We start from the raw sequence: 26,364 nt of genomic DNA, 5'->3' as shown, positions 1-26,364 counted from the left end.
AGGAAATGGTATATGCTTGTGCAAAAAACATAACTATCGATCTGCTGCAAAGTTTGGATCAACAGAAGTTCTCTGTGAAACTGCTCTCTCTTCAGATAGATAATCAATTTCGGAATAGTCCATTTCCTGTTATCTTGTCTTTTGATCAAGAATACAGAAGCAACACAACTGGAAGCTTGAACAAGGATATTGGTGCAGTAACTAGAAGTGAAAGCGTTCTGCAAGCTGATGGCCCTCTTGAACCTGTATTCTATCTTTATGCATCAAAGTGGAAAAAGACAGATAGTTTACTGGTTTCATTTGAACATATAAGCTTAAGGTCTCCATTCTGGAATTTAATGTGTTTAACTAGTATGAAATGCACAGTACTGATTCTTTCCTCTTCAATTCTTGCAGAATATCAGATTTTCGACTTGAGATTGAGCAACAAGTGATGTTAAGCTTGTTTGAGTTTTTCAAAAATGTTTCGTCAAATTTCAAGGGGGAAGTGTCTCAATTTTCAGATGCCATCTTGCATCCTCCTGCAAATGATCCATATCATTACTACTTCAGTCCCAGGACAAAACCACTTCATTTTTCAGAATATTCTTTTCTTGATGGACTTGATAGAGGCAGCACTTCATTACCTTCAGTAGTTCCTATTGGAGCGCCTTGGCAGCAGGTTTATCTCTTAGCAAGACAGCAAAAGAAAGTTTACGTTGAATTGTTTGATTTGGCACCTATTAAGTTGACAGTAAGGTATAGACATCATACGGAACATTATTTCCTATTTTGCTTTCCTCTGCTATTTATCCTAACGAAAGTTCGTCTTGGCCTTAGCTTTTCCACCATTCCATGGGTGCTCAAGAACCCTATCCTTACGTCTGGTGAATTACTGATGCATGTAAGTATTTGTGTTCTCTTTCAATGTTGTTACTGTTAAATTACCCATTAACCCACTCAAGCTGATGGGTCATGGCAAATTTAATTATGTCAACTCTTTAACACTCCCCTCACTTAGGGTTAGAATCCAACAAGTTGAAATCAATATTAATTGGAGAGAAAATGACATGATAGGGGTTTGAACGCATGACCTTCTATGATACCATGTTAAATTACCGATCAACCCAAAAGTTTAAGTTGGATGGGTTATGATAATCCTAATTATCTCAACACTTATAACAGTTACAAAAATTGACCATCTTAAATTAGTAATTATTATTTGAAGGAACAATAGGTTGATGCCATGAGTTAAATAATAACTTCCAAAAGATAACAAAACCAAAGCTGTATATATGCAAGTTCAGTCTCCGTATTTGCTTGAGCTAATTTGAGTCTCAGTAGTATAAATTCAAATATCCATCAGTCTCATTCTTCCATTCAATTCTTGCTTGGCTTCAAGAAATAAAAGTAAGGAATTTATCTTCCCTCTTTACTTTTTTTTTCCCTTGATAAGTAGTCTGCGCATTGCTTTATTGTATTGTAGCCCTATTTTTCTTGTTCCCTTTTTGGTTTTGTAACTATAAATGTGTTGTACTTCATTCATAACTCTGTATGGAAAAGCGATTAGATTTTGCTTAGCTTCCAGTTGTTGCAATCTGCCACTTGATCAACATCCAATTACAGAGAGGTCTTTTGGCTCTCGGGGACATTGAAGGAGCTCAGATTCATCTCAAGCGCCTGAGTATTGCACATCACATGGCCAGTTGGGAATCCATTCAAGAGATTCTTATTAGGCATTACTCGAAGCAACTTTTTCATGAGATATATAAGGTAAGCTTTTTGTTAGCTGTAATCCCTATTTTGTGAGAAAGGCTAAGAAAGCTGGTCGTATAACTACTGTGATCGAATTGGTGGTTGCAATACAGAAACAAAATTTCCAACTAACCATAAAATCAGTAGGCAAGGGGACTATAAGATATTAAATATTTATTTCTCAATTTAGATGGAACAAATATCTTTGTATTCCAATGATTCAGTAGTTAAATGCATAGCCTTCTTATATAGGAGAAAAGCTCCATACATAGAAGAAAAGAAGAATAAGAATGGAATAATATTGTTGCACTTAATTGATATGTTTACAACCAACGTTATTAGCTTAGTAGTTAGTTGTACAAGAAGGTCATTTCAGTAGTTGTCTGGATAATTCGGGCCAATTGAATGCTAGATCAAATTTTGAAAGTACTGGGGTTTCCCTGGAGGTTGCATACGATGTTATACTGTGATATACTCGCTAATAGTGTATATGTAACTTATTTCCTTAGTTCTTTCTTCTGTCCTTCAAACTCCCTTTTATCTCCATGTTCTCTCCTTTCTGAAATAATTAGTTGGCAAGATATATCTTTCAATTCATTTTTATTTTATGTCTAATGCCAATCTTCTGGATCTAGATTGCTCATATAACAGTTTTTCATTATGGTTTTCATCTAGTCATATTGGTTTACAATGCTATCTTTCTCATTCATACTATCAATGCATTGCTATAACCCTAGATTTATAGGGAGAAGAATAAACAAATATGGAAATACAACGAAAAAGGAAGGAAACAGAACAAAAGAGATCAAATGCAACTCCTCGAATGGGCTTTTAGGATGGGTTATTTTCAACAAGTCATAATTGTCTCCAATATCACAATAAAACTAAATTGATTTGCTAATTCTTTTACCAATTCTGGATTTACCTTGATCGAAAGGTTTTTGGTTCTGCTGGTGTCATTGGTAATCCCATGGGATTTGCTAGGAGATTGGGGATTGGAATAAGAGATTTCTTGTCGGTGCCTGCCAAGAGCATTTTGCAGGTTCTTTTTTTCTTTTTCCTTTCATCCCATCCCCCCTACCCACCCCACCCCACCCCCCCGCTTTCCCTCTCTTGTTGATACACTGAAATCCGGTTGTTTTATTTTAAGAGTCCAACTGGGCTTATCACTGGCATGGTGCAAGGAACTACAAGTCTCTTAAGTAATACAGTTTACGCATTTAGTGATGCTACCACTCAGTTCAGTAAAGCTGCGAGGAAGGTATTTATCTGCATGAGGAATTTCTCTAATCGTCTTTGATTTATCAACTTTTTATTGGATGCTTCTATTTCTGCAGGGTATTGTCGCATTTACATTTGATGATCAAGCTTTTTCAAGAATTGGACAGCAGCAGCAGACAGGTGTTTCTTCACACAATGGTGGTGTCATTGGTGAAGTTTTAGAGGTACAACATTAGTATGTATACTAATAACAGATGGGTGATCTGTATGTAAACTAAGCATTATCCAATGGTTTTAACCAAGTGAAGCCCTCAGCCCTGCCCATCCCGCCCCCTCAACAATCCCTTCTGACCTCCCAGCACACCTATTAAGCATAGTCACTGATTGCAACCTAATTCTGGATTGACTTTTGACTGCAAAGGCTGCCTCTAAACCCTGATTTCGAAAAGATGAAAATAGTGTCTTGGAACACAAGAGGCCTCAAAGATAGTAATAAAAGGCTGGCCCTTGAACGATTCTTAAAGAAAATTAACCCCTCAATAGTCTTAATTCAAGAATCCAAGAAAGAAAATTTTGATGCAAGCTTTATTAAATGTATTTGGAGTTCCAAAGAGGTCGGTTGGGATTTTGTTGAATCCTTTGGTGCTTCTGCTGGTTTGTTGACATTGTGGGATACAAACATGATTTCGGTATTAGAAACCCTCAGAGGTGGATATTCCCTTTCAATAAAATGTACCACTATTTGTAAAAAGATTTGTTGGGTCACTAATGTATATGGGCCAACCGACTACAAAGAAAGAAAATTTGTGTGGGAAGAACTACTTTCTCTTGTAGCTTACTGTGAAGAGGCATGGTGCATTGGTGGTGATTTTAATATCACAAGATGGGCACATGAGAGATTCCCCTTGGGCCGAAGTACTAGAGGCATGAGAAAATTTAATGATTTCATTGAACGAACCAAGTGAAAAATCTGTTTTTTCAAACAAGAAACAACTTATCATTGATATAATGAAAAGGAGTAAATGTTGAGGGATACACATTCCGATAGAGAGAGAAAAAGAAAAAGACAAAGAAAGATGCAAAACAGCAAATACACCCATAAATAAAATTAGCCAAGAGTAAGCATTAAAAGAACAAAAGAGCTTTTTCAAAACCTTCAACAGAAAGACTTGGAGAGCTTGTAAACAAAAACTGGTATCTAATAACCAAAAGCTGCTAGCCTGCTACAACCTTCCAAAGGAAATCATGAACTGATCTTCAACCTCTTAAGAGAAAAGACCAAACAGCTTCTATAACCATGATTAAGGTTATCATCTGACGGGAAAAAACTCCAACAGGACACCTTTAATACCAGATCAGAATTCAAACTTAAAAGAGTGTAGATTAGCCAATTTATCAATAAAAAGCAAGCCTTGAACAATGGAAATTTCTATGCAGATCTATTGACTTCAAACTCGGAAAACCAGGGCTAAATAAGAACGATCACCGCCCTCAGATTCCTTCCACTGAAATAACAAACAACCGAGCCAACTCTTAGGTAAATAAAATAAAAATAAAAATCTAGACCTCTAGTAAATCAAAAAGAGAATTACATTGAGAGAATAATTGCAAGGAGCAACTAAACTGTTACTTCATTATGTAGAAATCTGTTTTAGATACATATATTTATCTGGTCAAGAATTTGATTCTCTAACTGATGTTGTACAACTGTTACTTGAAGAGTAAAAGCTCATTGATGTATTGAAGTTAGTGAGTTTGTGAAGATAGAATGCATTTTGTTAAAATTAGTGGGTGAATTAGCAGAAATTGGATAGAAGGTAGAAATTGCAACAATTTAACTAAGTTGAGGGTCTAGTTTGATGGAATTAAAAGTTTATGATGAAAATTGATCCAGCATGACAAGTTTAGAGGTAAAAATTGACTTTTTTTTTTCCTTTAGTTAATAACTCTAAAAGTGGGATTCAATTGGTTACTTCAATAGTGGAATTTATTGGGCAAAACAAACCCAGGACGCACAGGCTGGTTGAATTACTTCATATTCTGGGTACAAGAGACGATTATTTGCTAGAAGGTTGCAGTTCCATTAAATTTTCTGTCAAGGAATTATTGTATGATGTACATATTCCTTCACATGCTCTGAAACTTCCAAAAAAAGAAGTCAGCTTTTAAATTTATCATGTTCAAGCCAATTATATGCCTTGATTTCAGGGGCTCACTGGTCTTCTTCAATCACCAATCAGAGGAGCTGAGAGACATGGTCTTCCAGGGGTCTTCTCAGGTAACTCACTTCAATATTATGGTTCTCTCTGTCCCCACTGTGATTGCTAAGTATTCTTGGGGTGCAGGCATCGCATTAGGAATCACAGGACTTGTGGCAAAACCAGCTGCCAGTGTTCTAGAACTTACTGGAAGAACTGCCCAGAGCATACGAAACAGAAGTAGGCTATATCAAATGAGACCACAGCGCTTTAGAGTACGTCTTCCTCGTCCTTTGAGCCGCATGCTTCCGCTGAGGCATTTCTCCTGGGAAGAAGCGATTGGAACATCGGTACTTCTAGAGGCGGGAGGAGATGACATGAAGCTCAGTGATGAAGTTTTAGTTGCCTGCAAAGCACTTAAACTAGCTGGAAAATTTGTTGTCATCACTCAGAGTTTAATCTTAATTGTTAGCTGTGCAAGCTTAGTGGACTTGGGCAAGCCTGAATTTCGAGGCATTGCTGCTGATTCCAAATGGGTGATAGAGTCAGCTATCGGTTTGGACACTGTCATTCATGCCGATACCAATACCGATGGAACTGTCGTCCACATCGTCGGAAGCAGTTCTGATTTGTTATCAAGGCCAAATAAATCTCACCAGAAAAGAGTAAGTGGGAGTCATAGGACAGTGAGATGGACTGGTCCAACTCCTCTTCCTATTTTTGAGACAAACCTTGAACTGGAACTTAAGGAAGATGCAGAAAACCTGTTAAAGATATTGTTATCTACAATTGAATTAGCGAAAGAGCGGGGCTGGCACCGTGGTCGTCATGTTCTCCATCGATATGATGTAAAATAGGGCAATGGCTCCACTTTCGTCTTCATGTCCAAATTTTGAGAACTCTACTTGGTCCGTAGCTTTTCTTGATTGCAATTAGAAATTCTGTGTATATCATGTATAGGCGTTTACTGTAGAGATAAATTTGTAATCACATTGTAAATTGATTGTTCTATGATTACATATCTACCAATTCATCTTATTGTTTGAATAAATTTTTTTAAGGAAAATTTATTTCTTTTTGCAACTTTTTGAATGCAAAACATGCTTTTAGTGGGCCTGCCTCAATGTGCTCTGTTTTTGTGAATTTGTATACAAAAATACATATAATACATACATATACATGATTCCTTCAATTTAACAGAGCCCAACATTCTAATCTTTTTTGTTTCTATCGAGGTCTTCTGATTCCCCGCCCCCTCACACACACACTTCCAATCTCTGGATAAGCCTAAAATTTTCTACTATCTACAATCATTCTAAGTTATTGGGTACGTTTAAAAACATAAATATTCTCAGGGTGGCAAATATAACCTAACTTTGTTAACTTTTTAAGCCTATATCTTCGATCAAAGAGATTAGAGATTTGATTCCCTTGTGTCATATGTTAAACTAAAAAATTTATACAACTTTTTATTTGATATTTAAGGTATTGAATACAATAAATATGTTTTCCCTCATATATTGAGTATTAATTTGAGTGTTCAAGTTTTCTTTCAACTACATTTATCCCTAATTATTCGTATGAAATAGAACAGGGACTTAATTGATCTTCCAATGAATAATTTGTCTATGATCCAATCATGATCTAAGTTTCTCTCAAGTCTAGAGAGGTCGGCTCCATTGTTCAAATCCTGTAATTAGCACTCAATAGAACTATTCATCTACTTACCCTATATAAAGAGTGAATTTCATCTTGTGAGATTATGTCACAAGCGTCCTACAATGATCACTTTGAAGAGATTGAATTCGGCGGTGAAAGCGAGTGATCGTTTTTACCTTGATTTCGATTTAAATTAAAGTAAAAAAATGGTAGATCAAACATAAATTTAAGAAGAAAGAAGAAGAAAACTTACCTTTGAAGAACTCTTCTTCTTTCACTTCTCCCAACAAATGGATCTTCCAGCAATTCTTACTCTCATGTACAATGACACCTCCATAGAGTCTTTCTCATTATGACTTTGGCAAAGATTAACTTGTGGGAACCTCTCGAGAGATGAAGGAAATTTGGTAGGGAAGAATTTTTTTATTCAAAGAACCTAAGTTATGAGATCAAGAGAGAAGCGAGGCAAAAGAAACATTTTTTTTTGCTGAGAAGAACTCACCCACATTGAAGAACCGAGACCCTCTCTGTATAACTTTCCATTTTCTCTCTCCCACTCCCGATAAGGGAGTTATTTAATTAAGTTATGAATCTCATTTCCATTAGTTTTAACCTATAGTTATGAATCTTATTTACATTAATTTTAACCTATAATTTTAATATAAATTTTATTCATATTAATTCGTTATTTTTATTACATTCAAATACATTATATCTCCCATATTATATCTACATACATTATATTAATTGTATCATATGCAATTAACATATTATTCCCTAAATTAATTTGAATACTTGAAATTATTCTTTCAATATATTGGTTCTTGTTAATCTGTTGTGAGCTAGCAAAGAGATTTAATAGATCTATAGATTATAAGCTCCAATAATCTGAGTTTAATTAATTAGACTCAATCGACATTAACTATGGGCCAAACCACTATAGATTCATAATTGCGCCGTAGAAAATATTGCACCCATGGATATAACCATTACATATAATTCGATCATTTACGAGTTATTCATAATTACATCTGAGTAAAATATACGGTTTACCTTTAGAATTACCTATTGATTCTTAAGTACCACTAATCCTCTAATGAACAACTTGTTTATGGTCCAACCATAAAGTCGCTCTCGGGCCAATGAAAGGGTGGGGTCTCATTGTTCAAGTTCTAGAGTCAACACGTAAGAGAATTATTCATCTACTTATCCAATACAGGAATGAGTGAATTCCATTTTCTGAAATTATGTTCCTAGCTCACTATTCGGTCAAGTCCCCAAAATGGTAGGCTTATTAAGTCGGCATCTTGGGTCACTCTGACCCATGCAAATTAAAGGACAAATCCTAATAGGCAGGAGTTCGTAACTCACCCAGGATTCAGATCGAGTTACATATGATCACCCTATGAAATATTAATCTCTTGAATTATCAGAGTTATAAAGAGAGATTGATTATGTTGCTTGGTTTCAATCTTTGTACCACTATTATTTAATAAAGTGTGATAGAATAATTCATATCTGAAACAACTTTTAGATCTATAAGGATATTTTATGGCTACATAAATTATTTGTATTGCTTTACGAGCAAAAACAATTTTTTATATACTATTTTATACCATTTAGGATAACTTAATCTCAACATAGATTTCTCTAAATCTCCGTAAAGTTTAGTGTATCTAGTGAAAGATAGAATATTTAACTCCATACACATAAATTTTCATCATCCATAAATATCTTGAAAACATCAATCATTTTGTAATCAATGGTCATACCATTTTGCATATTAATTTTCTACTAAGAGAAGATAATTAATCATTTGTCCTCAACACTTGAGGTATCTTAGGACACTCTTCCATAGATTTTATGAATTTCACTTTAGGAAATCTACAAATTAAGATCGAGATGGAGTACAGACTCTATCTCAAAATCTATGACTTTAATATACTGATTCTTGTCAACATTTCTTAACTTGTATGAAAAAATTGAATTCCTATAAGTCATTGTAAGGACTCAGTCATCTCATAGCTCTCCTACTACGGTTGAGGACAATAAGCCTTAACTTTAGCTTGTCATTTAATACAACAACTATGACTTCAATTAAATCATTGTGAAGGTTGAGTCATCTCATAACTCTCCCACTACGAAAAAGACTTATCTAGTTGACAATTAGTATTCATTTTACTTTCAAATGTAATAAAATGATTAACAACACTTGTTAACTATTAAATGAATTTACTTGGAATTAACTCATCAACACTATTGAACCTTATTATATATTAGTAATGAATGAAGATTTCATGAAGCATGACATTACCTTAGGTTAATTTATAAATGTTATAATTAACTGAAGTATGTCAAGCATGCAATGGTTGTTTTTAATTGTTTCATTTATTTATAATTGTTATAACCAAACGGAATTATAATTAAAATCAATAATTAAGAGTTGCATGCAAACCTTAGGTTATAATCATTTTTAAAAATTGTTTTAAAATATGATTGAGATAGACTTAAGATCACAGTTCTAATGAGATTAGAAATCTAAGTTTAATCTTTTAACCAGTTTAATAGGATTAAATTGATTCTTAATAAAAGATTAAATATGTAATAAATGTATCTATAAGGACTTTTTGGCTAAGGCAGATTCTGGCTAGGCTGAGGTACTTAAGTTGATGGAAACGTTGCACCCCTACCTGGGAACCTACCTGGAAAGGTGAATTAGATAGATTTGTTACATACATGCAAATTTGATCAAAGTCTATTAAAGAGTTTAATGAGACTTTAATCAAAATTATTTAATTATCAAAGACAAGAGTTGTTTTTTAGCAAATTAAACAAACACTTAGATAAAATAAGTAGCTAGATTTTTCCTAAGTTAATTAACCCTAGGTAGAACACTCAGTTGGAGGAAAAATGGGGTATATAATACTTCATTTTAACCTCTACACGTTTCTATAAGTTCACACCATGAGATCTACTCTTGGCCTCGAGACATGATGGTTGTCCCCCTACGGGTGGCATTTGGGTAAGTCAATAACAAGGTGAATGGAGAGAGTGTTTATAGTAAATGGGAGTTGGACATGTGACAGCACATCCCTCAGTCTCTCTCATTAGGTTAAATAAAGTTTCATGCATCGCCTTGTGGCGTCGTGGGTGTCCTCCTAAAGAATGGTTGTATTGCATGACACTTTATTTTATCTCCTTAAATGGATAGGTTGCTTTAGTTTCATGTCCCAATCGATTTTTTCCCTATGGTTTGCTCATTGGGGCAGAACTCTAGAACCTAAAATGAAGAGTTACACTTACACATAATTGTTAAGGATGTTAACAAATTCTAGACCAAACAATGGTGATTATTAGTTGCAGTGACAAGGTATTGTTTCTGTCTAATGGTTGAAAATGTCTCATTTCAGTGAAAGGACACTTGATCACCCTACGGTGACTTTTGTCCTGCCTCACTAAAACATCATTGCAAAATAGATGTAACTTAGGGTACACTAGACTATTTTCCTAAAATCTGATTGGTTTTCTTAATTGGTTTAATGCAAGTAGACTAAAATAGTTTGTTCTTTTCCAGCAAATTCTTTAAATGGCTAAAGCAACTTTAAGTTTACTCGTCGCGGATAAGTTAATGGGAGAAAATTAGGCTAGTTAGAAAAACACAATCAATACTATACTGATCATCAATGACCTTCGATTTGTCCTGATGGAGGATCATCTTCCCATTCCAGCTGCCAATGCTCCTCAAAATGTTCGGGAAGCATATGAGCGTTGGACACGGGCGAACGAAAAGTTTCGAGCGTATATCTTGGCAAGCCTTAATGAAGTTTTGGCCAAGAAGCATGAGCCCATGCTCTCAGCTCGTGAGATCATAAAGTCTTTGAGGGGAATGTTCGGACAACCGTCTGCACAGCTTAGGCATGATGCTCTAAAACACATCTTCAATGCTCGTATGCAAGAAGAGGCATCTATTTGAGAACATGTTCTCAACATGATGGTCCACTTTGACGTGGCAGAGATGAATGAGTCGAGCATCGATGAAGCCAGTTAAGTTAGCATCATACTAGACTCTTTATCTGAAAGTTTCCTATATTTCCATAGCAATGTTGTTTTGAATAGAATTAACAACAACCTGACCACTCTACTCAATGAGCTACAAACCTTCCAGTCCTTTTTGAAAAGCAAGAAGCAGAAGTGTGAAGCAAATGTTGCTTCATTTTCTAAAAAGTTCCATAAAGGTTTTACCTCTGGAACTACGTTTGTACCTTCTTCCTCCAACACCAAAAAGTGGAAGAAGAAGAAGGGTGGAAAGGGGAAGGCTAACCTCGTAGTTGCTGCTCATAAAGGTAGACAATCCATCAAGGCTGACAAAGAAAAATGTTTCCATTGCAACTAAGATGGTCATTGGAAAAGGAACTGCCTCAAATATTTGGCAGAAAAGAAGAATGCCAAAGAAGGTAAATATGATTTGCTTGTATTGGAAACTCGTTTAGTGAAGAATGATGATTCTGCCTGGATTATTGACTCCGGGGCCACTAACCATGTTTGTTCTTCATTTCAGGTAATTAGTTCCTAGCGGCAACTAGATGCTGGTGAGATGACAATCCGAGTTGGAACTGGGCACATGGTCTCGGTTGTGGTAGTGGGAGGTCTCCAGTTGACTTTACAGAACAAATTTCTTGTTTTAAAAGATGTATATATAGTTCCTGATTTAAAAATGAACTTAGTTTCTGTAAAGTGTTTGCTTGAATAATGTTATAATATCAACTTTCTTTCTAATAAAGCGTTTATTTCTAAGAATGATGTTGATATTTGTTCTGCAAAACTGGAAAATAATCTTTATATGCTAAGACCGTTAGCAACTAATGCCCTCCATAACACTGGGTTGTTTAAAACTACAGTAACTCAACATAAAAGACTTAAAATTTCTCCCAAGGAAAATGCCCAACTTTGGCACCTAAGACTAGGACACATCAATCTCAATAGGATTGAGAGATTGGTGAAGAATGGACTTCTAAGCGAGTTAAAAGGAAATTCTTTACTTGTGTGTGAGTCATGTCTTGAAGGCAAGATGACTAAGAGACCTTTTACTAGAAAATATCACAAGGCCAAAGAACCTTTAGAGCTAATACATCCAGACCTCTATGGTCTGATGAATGTAAAAGCTATGGAAGGTTATGAATATTTCATCACTTTTACTGATGATTATTCAAGATATGGGTACATTTCTTTAATGCAACATAAGTCTGAATCCTTTAAAAAGTTCAAAGAATTCAAGGTTGAAGTTATAAATGCATTAAATAGAACGATTAAAACATTTCAATTTGATCGAGGTGGAGAGTTTATGAATTTAACATTCCAGAACTATATGATAAATCATGGAATTGTATCCCAACTCTCAGCACCTGGTACACCTCAGTAAAATTGTGTATTAGAAAGGAGAAATTGAACCCTATTGGACATGGTTCGATCTATGATGAGTTACTCTTCCTTACCTGACTCGTTTTGGGGTTATGCAGTAGAGACTACAGCATACATCCTGAACTACGTTCCTTCCAAGAGTGTTGCCAGACACCTTTGAAGTTATGGAATGGTCGTAAAGCTAGTTTACATCATTTCAGAATATGGAGTTGCCCAGCACATGTGCTTGAGGCTAATCCTAAGAAATTGGAACCACGTTCAAGATTGTGCCTATTTGTAGGCTACCCCAAAGGAACGAGAGGCGGTTACTTCTTTTATCCTAAAGAAAACAAAGTATTTGTATCGACAAATGCTACTTTCCTTGAAGAATACCACATAAGAGATCACAGGCCTAGAAGTAAGATTGTGGTTAACGAGATTTCCAAAGAAACTACTGAATCTTCAACAAGAGTTGTTGAAAAACCTAGTATCTCAATAAGAGTTATTGAAGTAGGATCATCTAGTAGGCCAACTCCACCTCAAGTATTAAGGGAATCTCGATGTAATGGGAGGGTTGCAAACCCACCTATTTGATATATGGGTTTAACTGAAATCCTAGCTATGGTAGCTGATGGCAAAGTTGAGGATCCATTATATTACAAGAAAGCAATTGAGGATATTGACAAAGATGAATGAATCAAAGCGATGAATCTCAAAATGGAGTCTATATACTTCAATTTCGTATCGTATCTTGTGGATCCACCTGATAGGGTTAAACCTATAGGTTGTAAATAGATCTACAAGAGGAAAGGAGGTGCTGATGGGAAGGTGCAAACCTTCAAGGCTAGACTGGTGGCAAAGGGTTATACCAAGGTTGAGGGAGTTGACTATGAAGAGACTTTCACGCCTGTTGCCATGCTTAAGTCTATCCGGATCCTTCTATCCATTTCCTCATATTATGACTATGATATTTGGAAAATGGATGTCAAGACTGCTTTTCTGAATGGCAATCTTGAGGAGACCATTTACATGGTGCATGCCGAGGTATTCATAACCTAAGGTCAAGAGCAAAAGGTTTACAAGCTTAATTAATCCATTTATGAACTGAAGCAAACTTCTTGATCATGGAACATAAGGTTTGATACTACGATCAAATCTTATGGTTTTGATCAAAACGTTGATAAGCCTTGTGTATACAAGAAGATCATCAACAGTTCAGTAGTTTTTCTAGTATTATATGTAGATGATATCCTACTCATTGGAAATGACGTAGGTTTACTGACTGCAGTTAAGAACTGGCTAGTGACCCAATTCCAAATGAAAGATTTGGGAGAGGTTCAGTTTGTTCTGGGTATTCAGATCTTTAGAGATCGAAAGAACAAAATGCTAGCTCTGTCTCAGATATCGTATATTAACCAGATGCTTGTCAAATATTCGATGCAGAACTCCAAGACGGGGCTTATTTCCTTTCAGGCACGAAGTTACATTGTCTAAGGAATAGTGTCCTAAGACATCTCAAGAGGTTGAGGAGATGAGACGGATCCCCTATGCATCTACTGTGAGCAGCTTGATGTATGTGATTTTATGTACTAGACCTAACATCTGCTATGCAGTGGGAATAGTCAGTAGATATCAATCTAATCCAGGATTAGATCATTGGACCATCATTAAAAACATGCTCAAGTATCTACAGAGAACGAGGGACTACATCCTTTTGTATGATTCTAAGGATTTGATTCTTACAGGATACACGAACTCTGATTTTTAGACTGATAAGGATTCTAGAAAATCCTCATCAAGATTAGCGTTCACCCTTAATAGAGGGACGGTAGTATGCAAAAGCACCAAGCAAGGGTGCATCGCTGACTCCACCATGGAGGCTAAGTATGTAGCGTCTTGTAAAGCTACTAAGCAAGCCGTTTGGCTCAGAAAATTCTTAACTGATCTAAAAGTTGTTCCAGACATGTCAAAGCCCATCACACTTTATTGTGATAGTAGTGGTGATATGACTAATTACCGAGAGCCTAGGAGTCACAAGCGCGACAAGCATATAGAGCGGAAGTATCATCTCATCCGAAAGATTGTGCATCGAGGGGACGTGATTATCATGTAGATAGCTTCGGAGCACAACGTTGTTGATCCGCTTACAAAGGTCCTCACGACTATAGTATTTGAGGATCATCTGCAGAGTATGGGTCTATGAGACAGGCCACATCTAGACTAGGGCAATTGGGAGATTTGTACAAGGCACGTGTTATGCCCTAGTTTATTATTTGTGTACTTTGTTTTTAGACTATATTGTACACCCTAATAGTTTTAGGTCAAGTAGGAGATTGTTGGGGTTGATGCCCTAAATCTCGTAGGGTTCTATAGTTTGTAAACATTATTGAACAAACTCATTGTGTACTTAATAAAATATATGATATTTTATTCATTGTCTATAAAATATATGATATTTTAGTTGCATTAACCACAAACCAATAAACTAACATCCAAGGTTATCTTTGTAACTTGAACATGTATGTAGAGACATACGGTTGAATCTTGTTTAAGTGATAACCTAAATGGTCTGTAGTAGATGGATAAGGTTGGGTACCTTATTGATAAAAGGCAGAAATGCACATTATTACAGCGCAAAGATGTAAAACAATGTAGGTATGTTATTGTAAAATTATGCAAAATCGTGTCCAAAGACATTAAGTTGAGAATATTGCAATCGCATGCACCCATTGCATTAAAGCAGCTAATTTACTTATTTTGTGCAGGAAAATGCATTGGTGCAAAGCAAATTGCGATCCAAGGAATTCGACACTCGAGCGCATTAGAAGATTGCGACCGCAAAGTCATGTGATCGTATGCGCTCGCGAAAATTTGCTCAAGAAGGTGGCCGCATAAAGACGGTGCATCAAGGTGAAAGCATAATAAATCATGATGGGATGGAAAGCTGACGACGGTCGAATCCGAATTTAGTTGACAAGCCGTTAACGACACACTATAGCAAGTACATTTAACTTTTCGATGACCATTAATCGGCGCATCAGACAGAGATTTAATGACCTCCCATCATTTCAATCATTTGAGAGAAAAGCTTCTTCACCTTAAGCTCTATAAATACCAAAGGCCACCTTCGTTAAAGGAGTTCATTCGGAAATAGTGGGAGTTCAAAATATATATAGTTTGCCATATATACAGAAGATAGAATATACAATTAGTTAGCCGTTAGTCTGTAGTTGTTCATATACTTAGAGGCGGAGGCGAGCGAAAAGAAGAGACGCCGAGAGATCACTCCTAGATAGTTCGAAAGACTGCTGGGAGGCGCTATAAACGAAGAGAGGATCGACACTTGCGAAAGCAAGGATATTCTTTTGGACAGAGTAGAACAAAAGACAATGTAAAAGCCTCGGGAAGCAAGACACTGGGCTTCTTATCCCTACTTTCCATTATTGTTTTGTATTCTGACTTTATTTATAAAATGGAATTTGCATCTCAACATCTGTTCAATCCCTTCACATTTCGCATGAGTAGCTAAATTTATGAATGGGTTGAGAAGCACTTAGCTAGCATGACCTAAGATCTTCATTTTATGTGAATGTATGAGTCCTTCATTCTTTAGAGATACTTGAGAGAGAAGTCTAAAGAAAGAACCTAGACTTGAGAGAGTCAGGTTAGAATCTAGGCTTGAGAGAGTCAGATTAGAACTGCATAAGCAAGAGATAGAGACTTAGAGATAAGTTCTGTTTGCTATTATGCATCGCATGCACCCTAGAAATAGGATATGATAGTATGCGGTCACCTTGTGTATGTATGTGTCATTCATCATCGCATAGACAAGAATAGAGACTTAGACATAAGTCCTGTCAACATTATCGTATACATCGCATGCGTCCTAGAATTAGGAACTATGGCATTTGCATTGAGAGATGACATGTTGTTGTGTGTGTGTAGCATGATCGCCTAACTTGAACGCAATCTTAGGAAGTGTTAGCTAAATCCCTTCTCAACCCATTCCCCGCATACTCATTGTAACTTTCACTGTCATCAACTCTTTACTCAATTCTACCGCATAGGATATTTACTTAAAAACAACACATCAACCAACTTATTTGTTTTTGTCACCGCAAAGGAATCAAAATTTACCAACACATAGTATCTCAATAGTCCCTGTGTTCGACCCTAAACTTACCAGGAAACCTAGTAAAATTTATACTTGGGTTTTACTAGGAAAACTTGCATGTGCAATGCATAAACCATCATCACAGTTATATAACATTATTTCATCACATTTACAATGCATCAAGTTTTTGGCGTCGTTGCCAGGGACTACTGTAGTACATATTGCGCTAACAGTAACTTTTTTATTTTCTTTGCAGCTTTCCATCTCTGTACACTGCCTCTCCTTTGGTAAGGAAAAAAGCGGGCATCGTATGAGTGAAGGACAAGTTCCTGAGCCTAACTACAACCCAGAGATTCAAAGAGTGTTCAGAAGAAGAAAAATAAACAACCACCGACAAGCTGCAGTGGGTTCAACCACGGAGAAACTGACCATTACCTAGGAAAAGGAAAACATTTGAAAACAGTGAGTTGGTTGCCCAGTGAGTGACTCATAGAAATATAGTTCTTCTCAAGCCTTTCATATGCATTATTGTAAACAAATAAACATGCTGGAAATAATCTCAAACAACTTACATAGTATCATACATTAATCATAGCGTCATAATGATCATACTGTCAAACCTTAGTTGAGAACGAGCATTCGTAGCTGAAGCTCCCAACGTCCAATCATGGCTGTGAGACCCATACTTCGGTCCCATTATAAAGACTGTGGCCAGGAGACCCATACTTCGGCCTCTCATATAGAACTACCTACGTGCATGTGTAGTATACTAAGTACCGTCAACATCTTAGGTATTTCCTTGGACGTTGGTGTATACTAAGTACCGTCAACATCTTAGGTACTTCCTTGGAGTATACTAAGTACCGTCAACATTCTATATCTTCGGTATTCGGTTTATTAGAATCGTAATGTTAATAGAAAATTTGAGTATCATAAGCTTTAGGCATCTAGCTTTCGCCATAAGAGCATTATTACAATTCAACATGCATGCTTCACGAATTATAAGCATGTAGTTTGCAATACTCTTTAATTCAATCTTAACATGCACTAGAATTAGTAAAACTCATTTAAATAACTAAAAACATCATGCTTAAGAAATGCCATGAACCCTTTAACACATAAGTATAAACTTTAGTTGCTTGGAAAACCCATGCATGCTAGCATGAAATTCATTTGGAACGCATGTTCCTTTTATATACAAATTTTTGAAAACATTTAGTCACTCACGGATCTTTAGGCTTAATTTTTTCCTAAGCTTGGTAGGCCTCTCCAATGGCGTAGTTGCCTACACATAAAAGAATAAGTGTTTAGTTGTCACTTTAGTCTCCCTTTTGAGACTACTCTTTTAACCAAGCTCATACTTAGCAAGAGGTTGTCTATTCGTCCAAAATTTCAAGATTCAATTTCTAACATCAATAACTTGAAACCTAGAATTCATTTTAAGAAAGTTCCTTTTCCAAACATGCTCAGAATTTTGCTAACAACATGACCTCAAAGTTTCAGCATAAAACTCCTTATGGTTTAACCTAGGCCTTCAAATCTCTCCCGAAAGCCCTAAACCGTAACTCCCTACTTGAACAAAGATTCTAGGTTTAACATCCCAAAATATGTAACTCGAACCCCAGATCTTATCTTGCAAAAGTTCCTTCTACAAACTTACTTGAAATGGTATTAACAATAATACCTTAAAATTTTAGCTTCAAAATCTACGTGGTTCGGTCTAGATCTATGATTCTTCGTCGAGTGCCCAGAAACGCCTGAAAACAAACCTTCGACTCTTCCTTCCTTCTTCGACCCTCTTTCCTGTAGTTTGTAAACATTTGTATGAACAAAGTCTTTATGATGTAATAATATGAGATATTTTATTCACTACAGTCTATGAAATATGAGTTATTTTAGTTGCATTAACCATAAACTAGTAAACTAAGATCCCTAGTCGTCGTTGTAACTTAAGTATGTATGTGGAGACATACAAGTGGATCGTATTTTAAGTGATAACCTAAATGGTCTGTAGTATATGGATAAAAGAGGGAAACCTTATCCTGGTGACACTACGAGTGTGGCCCGCTTTGTAGATGTTACAAGTGTTGTAAAGTGCTACAAATGGTCTGATCTTGACCATTCAGGTATTGGACATGCAAACGGGGATGCTCTATATAAAGAAGTTTGTATAAGACCGGACCACGAAATGTTTAGTCTTGTTATATAACGCCGTTCATGATAGCGACTTTTATTTCACTAGGATGACCATAGGTAACATGACCTTAATCCTGACTGAGTTATGAACTCCTGCCTATGAAAGCAGTCCTTTGATTTGCATGGGTGCTAGTTGCCATATTGCCAACTCAAACCTACCACTTTGGGGTTTCGTCTGATTAGGAAGCTAAGAACTTAGCTACACAAGATGGAATTCACTTCTTCCCCGAAGCAGAGATAAGTAGATTAATTGCTCCTTTAAGGGTTAATTCCGGGACTTGAACAATGTGGCACCACACCTTCTCTTGGCCCGAGAAGGGTTCATTCATAGTAGGACTATGACATATTGTTCATTAGAGGAATCAGTTGTACTTAAAGAGTTAGACGTAACTACAGGGGTAAAATAGTAAATTGGCCCAGTTGTACTTACCAGCTATTTGTGAAAGCTCATTGTATTGTTGATTGGTTATATCCGATGGACACAGAAGTATATCTGTAGTGTGAAGAATGCAGCTATCAGTCTTTAGTGCAGTGCCCGACAGTTAACGGATGGTGGATATTGTGATTAAAGAGTTTAGTCAGTTATTCACGTACCGTTGGAGCTTCAAGCTACAAGTTCATAAGGTCCCCTTGGTAGCTCAATGGATTAATGTTGAAAATCAGTTTTTGGGTTAGTTTGAAGTATTCAAATTAACAAGAAGGAATTTGATTATATATGATATTGCATGAGATGTGATATTAAAACTATAAGTTATAAATATAATATGATAAATTAGTTATTATATTTATTTATAACAAAATAATTATGAGGTAATTGTTGTGAGTTATCTTTTTCTCTATAACCGATTTAATGGGAAGTTATAATCAATTTTGATAGCTAATGGATAAAATGAAAAGATGTTTTCATTTTTTCATAATCGATCGCACATAAAGTAAAGGATATACAATAACCTTGAGAGAGTAAATGATCAAGCATCGAGTTTGCTAGACGATAGCTCATCGCTACTCAACGATCGAGTATCCAAGTCTATACGATAGACTTTCTCATTCTCGCACATACTAGATCGTTTACTCGATCGTATAATTCTTCCTTCCCTCTACCAAATCCATACAGGGCCTACACCTCCTCGATTCTCACGCTGAGAATACCAAGGTAGCTTGTTGGTAGTGTCGAGTTTATTGTTCGAGGGTCGAGGATCGAGTGTTACTCGATTGTGTTCGAGGATTTTCCAAAGGCGTGTTGTGTTCATCCTGTTGATCGTCTTGCTGGTGTTAATCGAGGAAATACAAGAAGAAAGGTTCGTCAAAAGTATGGTTCACTTGATCCCTTTGTTTATAATCCTTGAAGCATGCTGTAATTTACTTGATGCATAACTATTTTGTGTTCGATTGTAAATGTTATTGTTCATTCACAATGGGATTTGGAACGATCTGCTTCCGCTCATTGGTTCTTTTGTTTAAGAGTCCTCCAATTGGTATCAGAGCCAAGTTATTCTAATATTCTAAATTCCATTGATGTATTGAATTACATTTGAAGACTTGGTGGGTTTTTTGTTTCTACAGTGCGTTTAAGTATAGATGTAGTTATGGATGTGAATTGATGGATGTTTCGGGATGATTGCCTCTGGTTTTAAAGCTTTCTTTACTTTTCAAGATAATTTGTAAAGGGCACTTTTGTTTTTGGGCATAATGACTTCGATATTGAGTCTGTATTCAAAGTGTTTCTGTAAGAGTCGTTCGTGATGAAGCTTCAATGCATGGAGATGTCGTTCTCGTCGAGGAAGAAGACCAAAGGTATTGAAGGATCTCATATCGAGAGTCCCATGAGCGGGCTTAGATCGCTCCGATTTCACAGTGACTGAAACACAAACGACATACATTCCAAACATACAGTTATGAATATAAAACTTATTATCGGCATGCTCAAAATACAAAAAATAACAAGGAAAAAGGTTCATACCAAATGAAGACTGTCTTCTTATGTCTAAACCCTCAGCAGCGGAAAACCTTCAACCGATCTACCGACACCCGGCGAGTCTATCGACTACAACAACACGATCCGAACGTACACAAACAATGTCACGGGGACAACACCACCGCAAGAGAAACCCGGGTATCCTCGGCATCAAAAACCCAAAGAGTGGGCTCTGGTAAGTTTGGTAGAGGATGGAGGAGAAGACTTCGTGTAAACGATAAGCAAGTGGGAGATAAACTCTGCTATCGTATAGCGGAAATGCTTATCGTATAGTAGAGCTACACGATCGTTTAGGAAAGATGTATACGATCGTTTAGAGAACGTGTGAAGTAGACGATCCTTTAGACGAACGAGCGTCTATCGTATAGGCTCTCGCAATCGCTCTTTCATGGATTCTTTTGGGTGTGGGCTCCGAATGCACGAATGAATGAATAAAATGAAAACTATTTTCACTACTTTAACCCATCGGTTACCATAACCTTCGCAGCCCCACTTCCCACGTCCGAATGTGGATCAATCGGTTAATTATCAAATAATTAATCAATTAATTTAATTAATAAATATAATCATATTATATTTATATCCTATAGTTTGATATATATATCCACTATAGTATTTTCTCCTCTACTTGATATAAATCATATTTATATCTAATTTCCTCCAAAATAATGTATCTCATATATTTAGCCAATTATATCATATATAATTAACCTGTCCAATTATATCATATATAATTGAACTACTTCTTGTCAATTTAAACATTTCAAATTAACCCAAACACTGGTTCTCGACTTTATCCAAGCTACCCAGGTAACCTAATGGACCTGTGGCTCAAAGCTCTAATGGTACGTGAGTAGCTGACTAAACTCTTTAGCCACAAGATCTACCATCCGTTAACTGTCAGTGATTCCACTAAAGACCAATAGCTGAACTTTTCTTACCACAGATATATTTCTGTGTCCATCGATATAACCAATCATGAGTACGATGACCCTTCACAGATGCTCGTAAGTACAGCTGGACCAGTTTACCGTTTTGCCCCTGTAGTTACATCTCACTCCTTAAGTACCACTGATTCCTCTAATGAACAATACAACATAGTTCAACTATGTGTGAACACCTCTCGGGCCAAGAGAAGGTGTGTGGTGCCACATCGTTCAAGCCCTAGAATTAGCCCTTAAGGGAGCCACCTATCTACTTACCCCTGCCTCGGGGAAGGAGTGAATTCCATCTTGCGTAGCTGAGTTCCCAGCTCCCAGATCAGACGAATCCCCAAAATTATAGGTTTGAATCGGCGACCTGGCCACTCGCACCCATACAAATCAAAGAACCACCCTCAATGGTAGGAGTTCTCAACTCACTCAGGATTGAGATCATGTTACCTATGGTCATCCTAGTGAAGTGAAGTCTCTGTCATGAACGGTGTTATATAACGAGACATTAACACTTCGTGGTCAGGTCTTATACAAACTCTTTGTATAGGATGCCCCCGTTCGCATGTCCCCAACACGAATGATCAGGATCAGACCATCTGTGGCAAGTCACAATACTTGTGACCATTCCATAAAGCGGGTCGCGTCCGTACCGTTACCAGGATAAGGTTTCCCTCCTATATCCATATACTACAGACCACTTTGGTTATCACTCAAGACATGATCCACTTGTATGTCAGCTCATACATGCTTGAGTCACATACAGATAAATATCATATATTAACAATCACAGGTGTTCGTATCTACTATTTACAAACTACAGGACATGAGACTTTAGGCATCAACCCCAATAGGTCGCATCGTGTAACCTAGGCTAAACGATCATTTAGATTTGGCTACGCGATCGTGTAGAAAAGTTCTACTCAATCGTGTAGTATTTGCTAAACGATCGCATGGCTGATACTACGAGATCGAGTAAAGAGTTTACTCGATCATGTTGTGTTGGCTACTCAATCGTGTAGACGTTAAGGTAAACGATCGTTGAGTATATGATACTTGACGTATGGTAGGCGCGCGCACTAAACGATTGAGTAGGCCAGCATGCTCATCGCATAGTCACTAGCTACTCGATCACTCGGTATGCAATACTTGATGCTTGCACCACGATCGTTTAGACGATCATGCTTCATCACATAGTTGTCGTCTACTCGATCGTTTAGGCATGTGTTATACGATGTGCGCTGCTCGATCGCATGGCTTTCATGCTTCATCGCATAGTCAAAGGCACTCGGTCCATGCTACACAATCGTTATACTCGTTCAACGTTACTCGACGATCACAAGGAGCTGGTGCACGATCAAGGATCGAGGCTTCGCCCGAGCAGTTCAAGACCCAGTTCACCTGTTTGAACCAGTTGGCTTGATGCCTTATGTAATAAATAGTTCTATTTTCAATTTTTTAGGTTAATCATCCCGGTCCATTAATTTTAATGAATGTACATGTGATGTATGTTTAATTATATGTTATAAAGTATGCCATATAATTTTAAAACCCACCATAGGTTATGCATTTTTTCATGCATCATCTTTATATTATAAGAGTTATAATATAATAGTTGGCATGATTAAATTACTTTAAAGCATGCTCATGCATCATATAATATAAGAGTTATAATATATGCATGCATTAAGCATATCCATGCATCTTCTTTATATTATAAGTGTTATAGTATAAAGGTGTATGAAAGCATGTATGCTTGGTTCATTACAAGTTGTATACGAGTTATATATAGTAATGAATAAACATTGCATGAAGCATGACACTTAGGTTAATTTATAAAAGTTATAAATACCTAGTCTAGCGTAGCAATGTGAATGTTTTAGTTGTTTCTTTCTTTGTAAGAGTTATAATTAAAGAAATCAGAACTGAAATCAATAAGAAAGACATGCATGCAAACTTAGGTTTTAATCATGTTTTAAAAGAGTTTTAAAATATGATTGAGATAGACCTAAGATCACGATTCTAATGAGATTAGAAACCTAAGTTTAATCTTTTAATCGGTTTAATAGGATTAAATTGAGTAATAAAAGATTAAATATGTACCAAATCTATCAATAAGGGATCTTTTCTTTAAGGCAGGTTCTGTCTAGGCTAGGGTATTTAAGCTGACGGAAATGGAACATCCCTACCTGGGAACCTACCTGGAAAGGTGAATTAAATAGATTTACTGCATGCATGCAAATTTGATGATAGTCTGTTAAAGTGTTTAAAAAGACTTGATTCGAACTTGTTTAATTATCAAAAGCAAGAGTTGTTTTTTAGCAAATTAAACTAACACTTAGATAAAATAAGTAGCCGGATTTTCTAAGTTAATGAAACCATAGGTAGAATATTCAGTGGGAGGTACTTGGGGTATATGATACTTCACTTAAACCTCTACACGTTTCTCCCTAAAAGTCCACACCATAAGATCTATCCTAGGCTTCGTGACACCCTGGGAGTGTCCCCCTAAAAGATGGTGTTTGGGTAGGTCAATACCAAGGTGAATAGAGAGAATGTTCATAATAAGTGGGAGCGAGACGTGTGACAACATATCCCATGATCTCTCTCATTAGGTTGGATAACATTTTTGTCCATCGCCTCGAGGCACCCTGGAAGTGTCCCCCTAAAGGATGGCAGTATTTGCACAACTCTCTATCTGACCTCTTGAAAAGGATAAGGTTGCTTTAGTCTCTTGTCCTTCTGCTTTTTCCCTACGGTGGGCGCATTAGGGCGAGACTCTAGGGCCTAAAATGAGGGGTTACATTTACGTGAAATTGTTAAGGTTGTTAACAAATTTTGGACCGAACAATGGTGACTGTTAGAGTCAATTACAAGAGTTGTTTCTGTCTATTGGTTGAGAATGTCTCATCCCTGTGAAGAGGCACTTGATCACCCGAACAGTGACTTTTGTCCTACCTTACTGGGATATCATTGCAAAATAAATGTCACTTCACTTAGGGTAAAATAGAACTATTTTGCTAAAACCTAAAATTGGTGTTAAAAGTGGTAAGGCAAATAGACTTATTAAGTTTGTTCTTGTTTTCAACAACTTTTATAATGGAAATCGCTACTTTAGCTCTTTTAGCCGCCGACAAATTGACTGGCGATAACTACGCTAGTTGGAAAAACACAATAAACACAATACTTATCATCGATGACCTTCGGTTCATCCTTACAGAGCAATTTCGTCCTATTCACAACTTAAACCGCCGATCGAAATATTCGAGAGGCCTATGAGAAGTGGACACGGGTGAACGAGAAGGCCCGAGCTTATATCTTGTCCAACCTGAATGACGTCTTGGCCAAAAAGCATGAGCCCATGGTCTCTGATCATGAGATCATAGAATCCCTTCTTAATCTTCAACTCCAAAATGAAGGAGGGTACATCTGTTCGATAACATGTTCTAAACATGATGGTCCACTTTAATGTGGCAGAGATGAACGGAGCTCGAATCGATGAGGGCAACCAGGGTAGCATTACTTTGGAAACGTTGCCAGAAAGCTTCCTGCACTTCGTAAGCAACGCTGTTCTGAATAGGGTTGATTACACCCTTACAACTCTCCTCAACGAGTTGCAGACATTCCAATCCCTGCTGAAAAGCAAGAAGAAGAAGGTTGGTGAGGAAAATGTTGCTTCATCATCTAAAAAGTTTCTCAAAGGTTCAACCTTAGGAACTAAGCACCTTCTTCTTCCGGCACTAAAAATTGGAAGAAGAAGAAGAAGGGTAGTAAGGGGAAAGGGAAAGCGCCTGGTAACCCAAAACCTGTTGCTCAGTAGGGTAGGCAACCAACGCCGGTTAAAAAAGGAAAATATTTCCACTGCAACTAGGATAGGCACTGGAAGCGGAACTACCCACGCTGGTTGAAGGAGAAGAAGAAGGCCAAGGCCAAGGCGAAATAAGGTGAATGTGATTTACTGGTTTTGGAGACTTGTTTAGTGGAGAATGATGATTCTACCTGGATTATAGACTCTGGGGCCACTAACCATGTTTGTTCTTCTTTTTAGGGGATTAGATCCTAGTGGCAGCTTAAGGCTGGTGAGATAACGATGTGAGTAGGCACGGAGTACGTCGTCTCAGCTGTGGCAGTGGAAGGCCTTCGGTTGACTTTACAGAATAGATTTATCATTTTGAATGATGAATATGTTGTTTCCAAGTTAAAAAGGAACTTGATTTCTGTAAAGTCCTTGCTTTAATGTAAATACACTTTAAATTTTTCAGTTAATAAAGTGATTATTCTGAAAGATGGTGTTGAGATATATTTAGCTAATCTGGAAAATAATTTGTATGTGCTAAGGCTGTTAGCAACAAATTCCCTTCATAACATAGAGATGTTTAAGTCTGTTGTAACTCAAAATAAACGACTTAAAGTTTCTTCTAACGGAAATTTCCAACTTTGGCACCTTCGATTAGAGCACATCAATCTCAATAAGATTGAGAGATTGGTGAAGAATGAACTTCTAAACGAGTCAGAGGTAAATTCTTTATTTGTATGCGAGTCATGTCTTGAAGGTAAGATGACTAAAAGACCTTTTACTGGAAAAAGTTATCGAGCCAAAGAGCCTCTAGAGTTAGTGTATTAAGACCTTTGTGGTCCGATGAATGTGCGAGCCAGGGGAGGCTACGAGTATTTCATCACTTTTACTGATGCTTATTCGAGGTATGGGTATGCTTATTTAATGCAACACAAGTCAGAATCCTTTGAAAAATTCAAAGAGTTCAAGGTTGAAGTTGAAAATACGTTAGATAAACAAATTAAAACACTTCAATCTAATCGAGGTGCAGAGTTTTTAGATTCTGAGTTCTAGAACTATTTGATAAAACATGGAATCGTTTCCCAACTCTCATCACCTAGTATACCTCAGCAAAATGGTGTATCAGAGAGGAGAAATAGAAC

At 36.8% G+C, this 26,364-nt stretch overlaps 1 protein-coding gene across 4 annotated transcripts in view; it reads left to right on the top strand.

Annotated features, from left to right (window-relative positions):
* Window positions 1–6,236, top strand: part of LOC120071354 (vacuolar protein sorting-associated protein, putative (DUF1162)) — a 118,774-nt gene extending 112,538 nt beyond the window's left edge. For 3 of the 4 annotated variants that reach the window (XM_039023582.2, XM_039023581.2, XM_039023584.1), the window contains 9 exons: window positions 3–319; window positions 397–738; window positions 820–883; window positions 1,606–1,752; window positions 2,672–2,776; window positions 2,885–2,995; window positions 3,072–3,179; window positions 5,164–5,233; window positions 5,301–6,236. In XM_039023582.2, the coding sequence (XP_038879510.1) occupies window positions 3–319; window positions 397–738; window positions 820–883; window positions 1,606–1,752; window positions 2,672–2,776; window positions 2,885–2,995; window positions 3,072–3,179; window positions 5,164–5,233; window positions 5,301–6,010 (1,974 nt within the window). In that variant the 3' untranslated portion in view covers window positions 6,011–6,236. Of the gene's footprint in view, window positions 1–2; window positions 320–396; window positions 739–819; window positions 884–1,605; window positions 1,753–2,479; window positions 2,635–2,671; window positions 2,777–2,884; window positions 2,996–3,071; window positions 3,180–5,163; window positions 5,234–5,300 lie in introns of those variants that run through there. The other variant, XM_039023583.2, reaches the window with a different exon arrangement.
* Window positions 6,237–26,364: the final 20,128 nt, after the last annotated feature.

The sequence above is a fragment of the Benincasa hispida genome, chromosome 2 (genome assembly GCF_027475165.1).
Source record: "Benincasa hispida cultivar pf3 chromosome 2, pf3_genome.v1.1, whole genome shotgun sequence".
NCBI lineage: Eukaryota > Viridiplantae > Streptophyta > Magnoliopsida > Cucurbitales > Cucurbitaceae > Benincasa > Benincasa hispida.
Note: the sequence above shows the minus strand (reverse complement) of the source record. Positions and strands in the feature narration are given on the sequence as shown.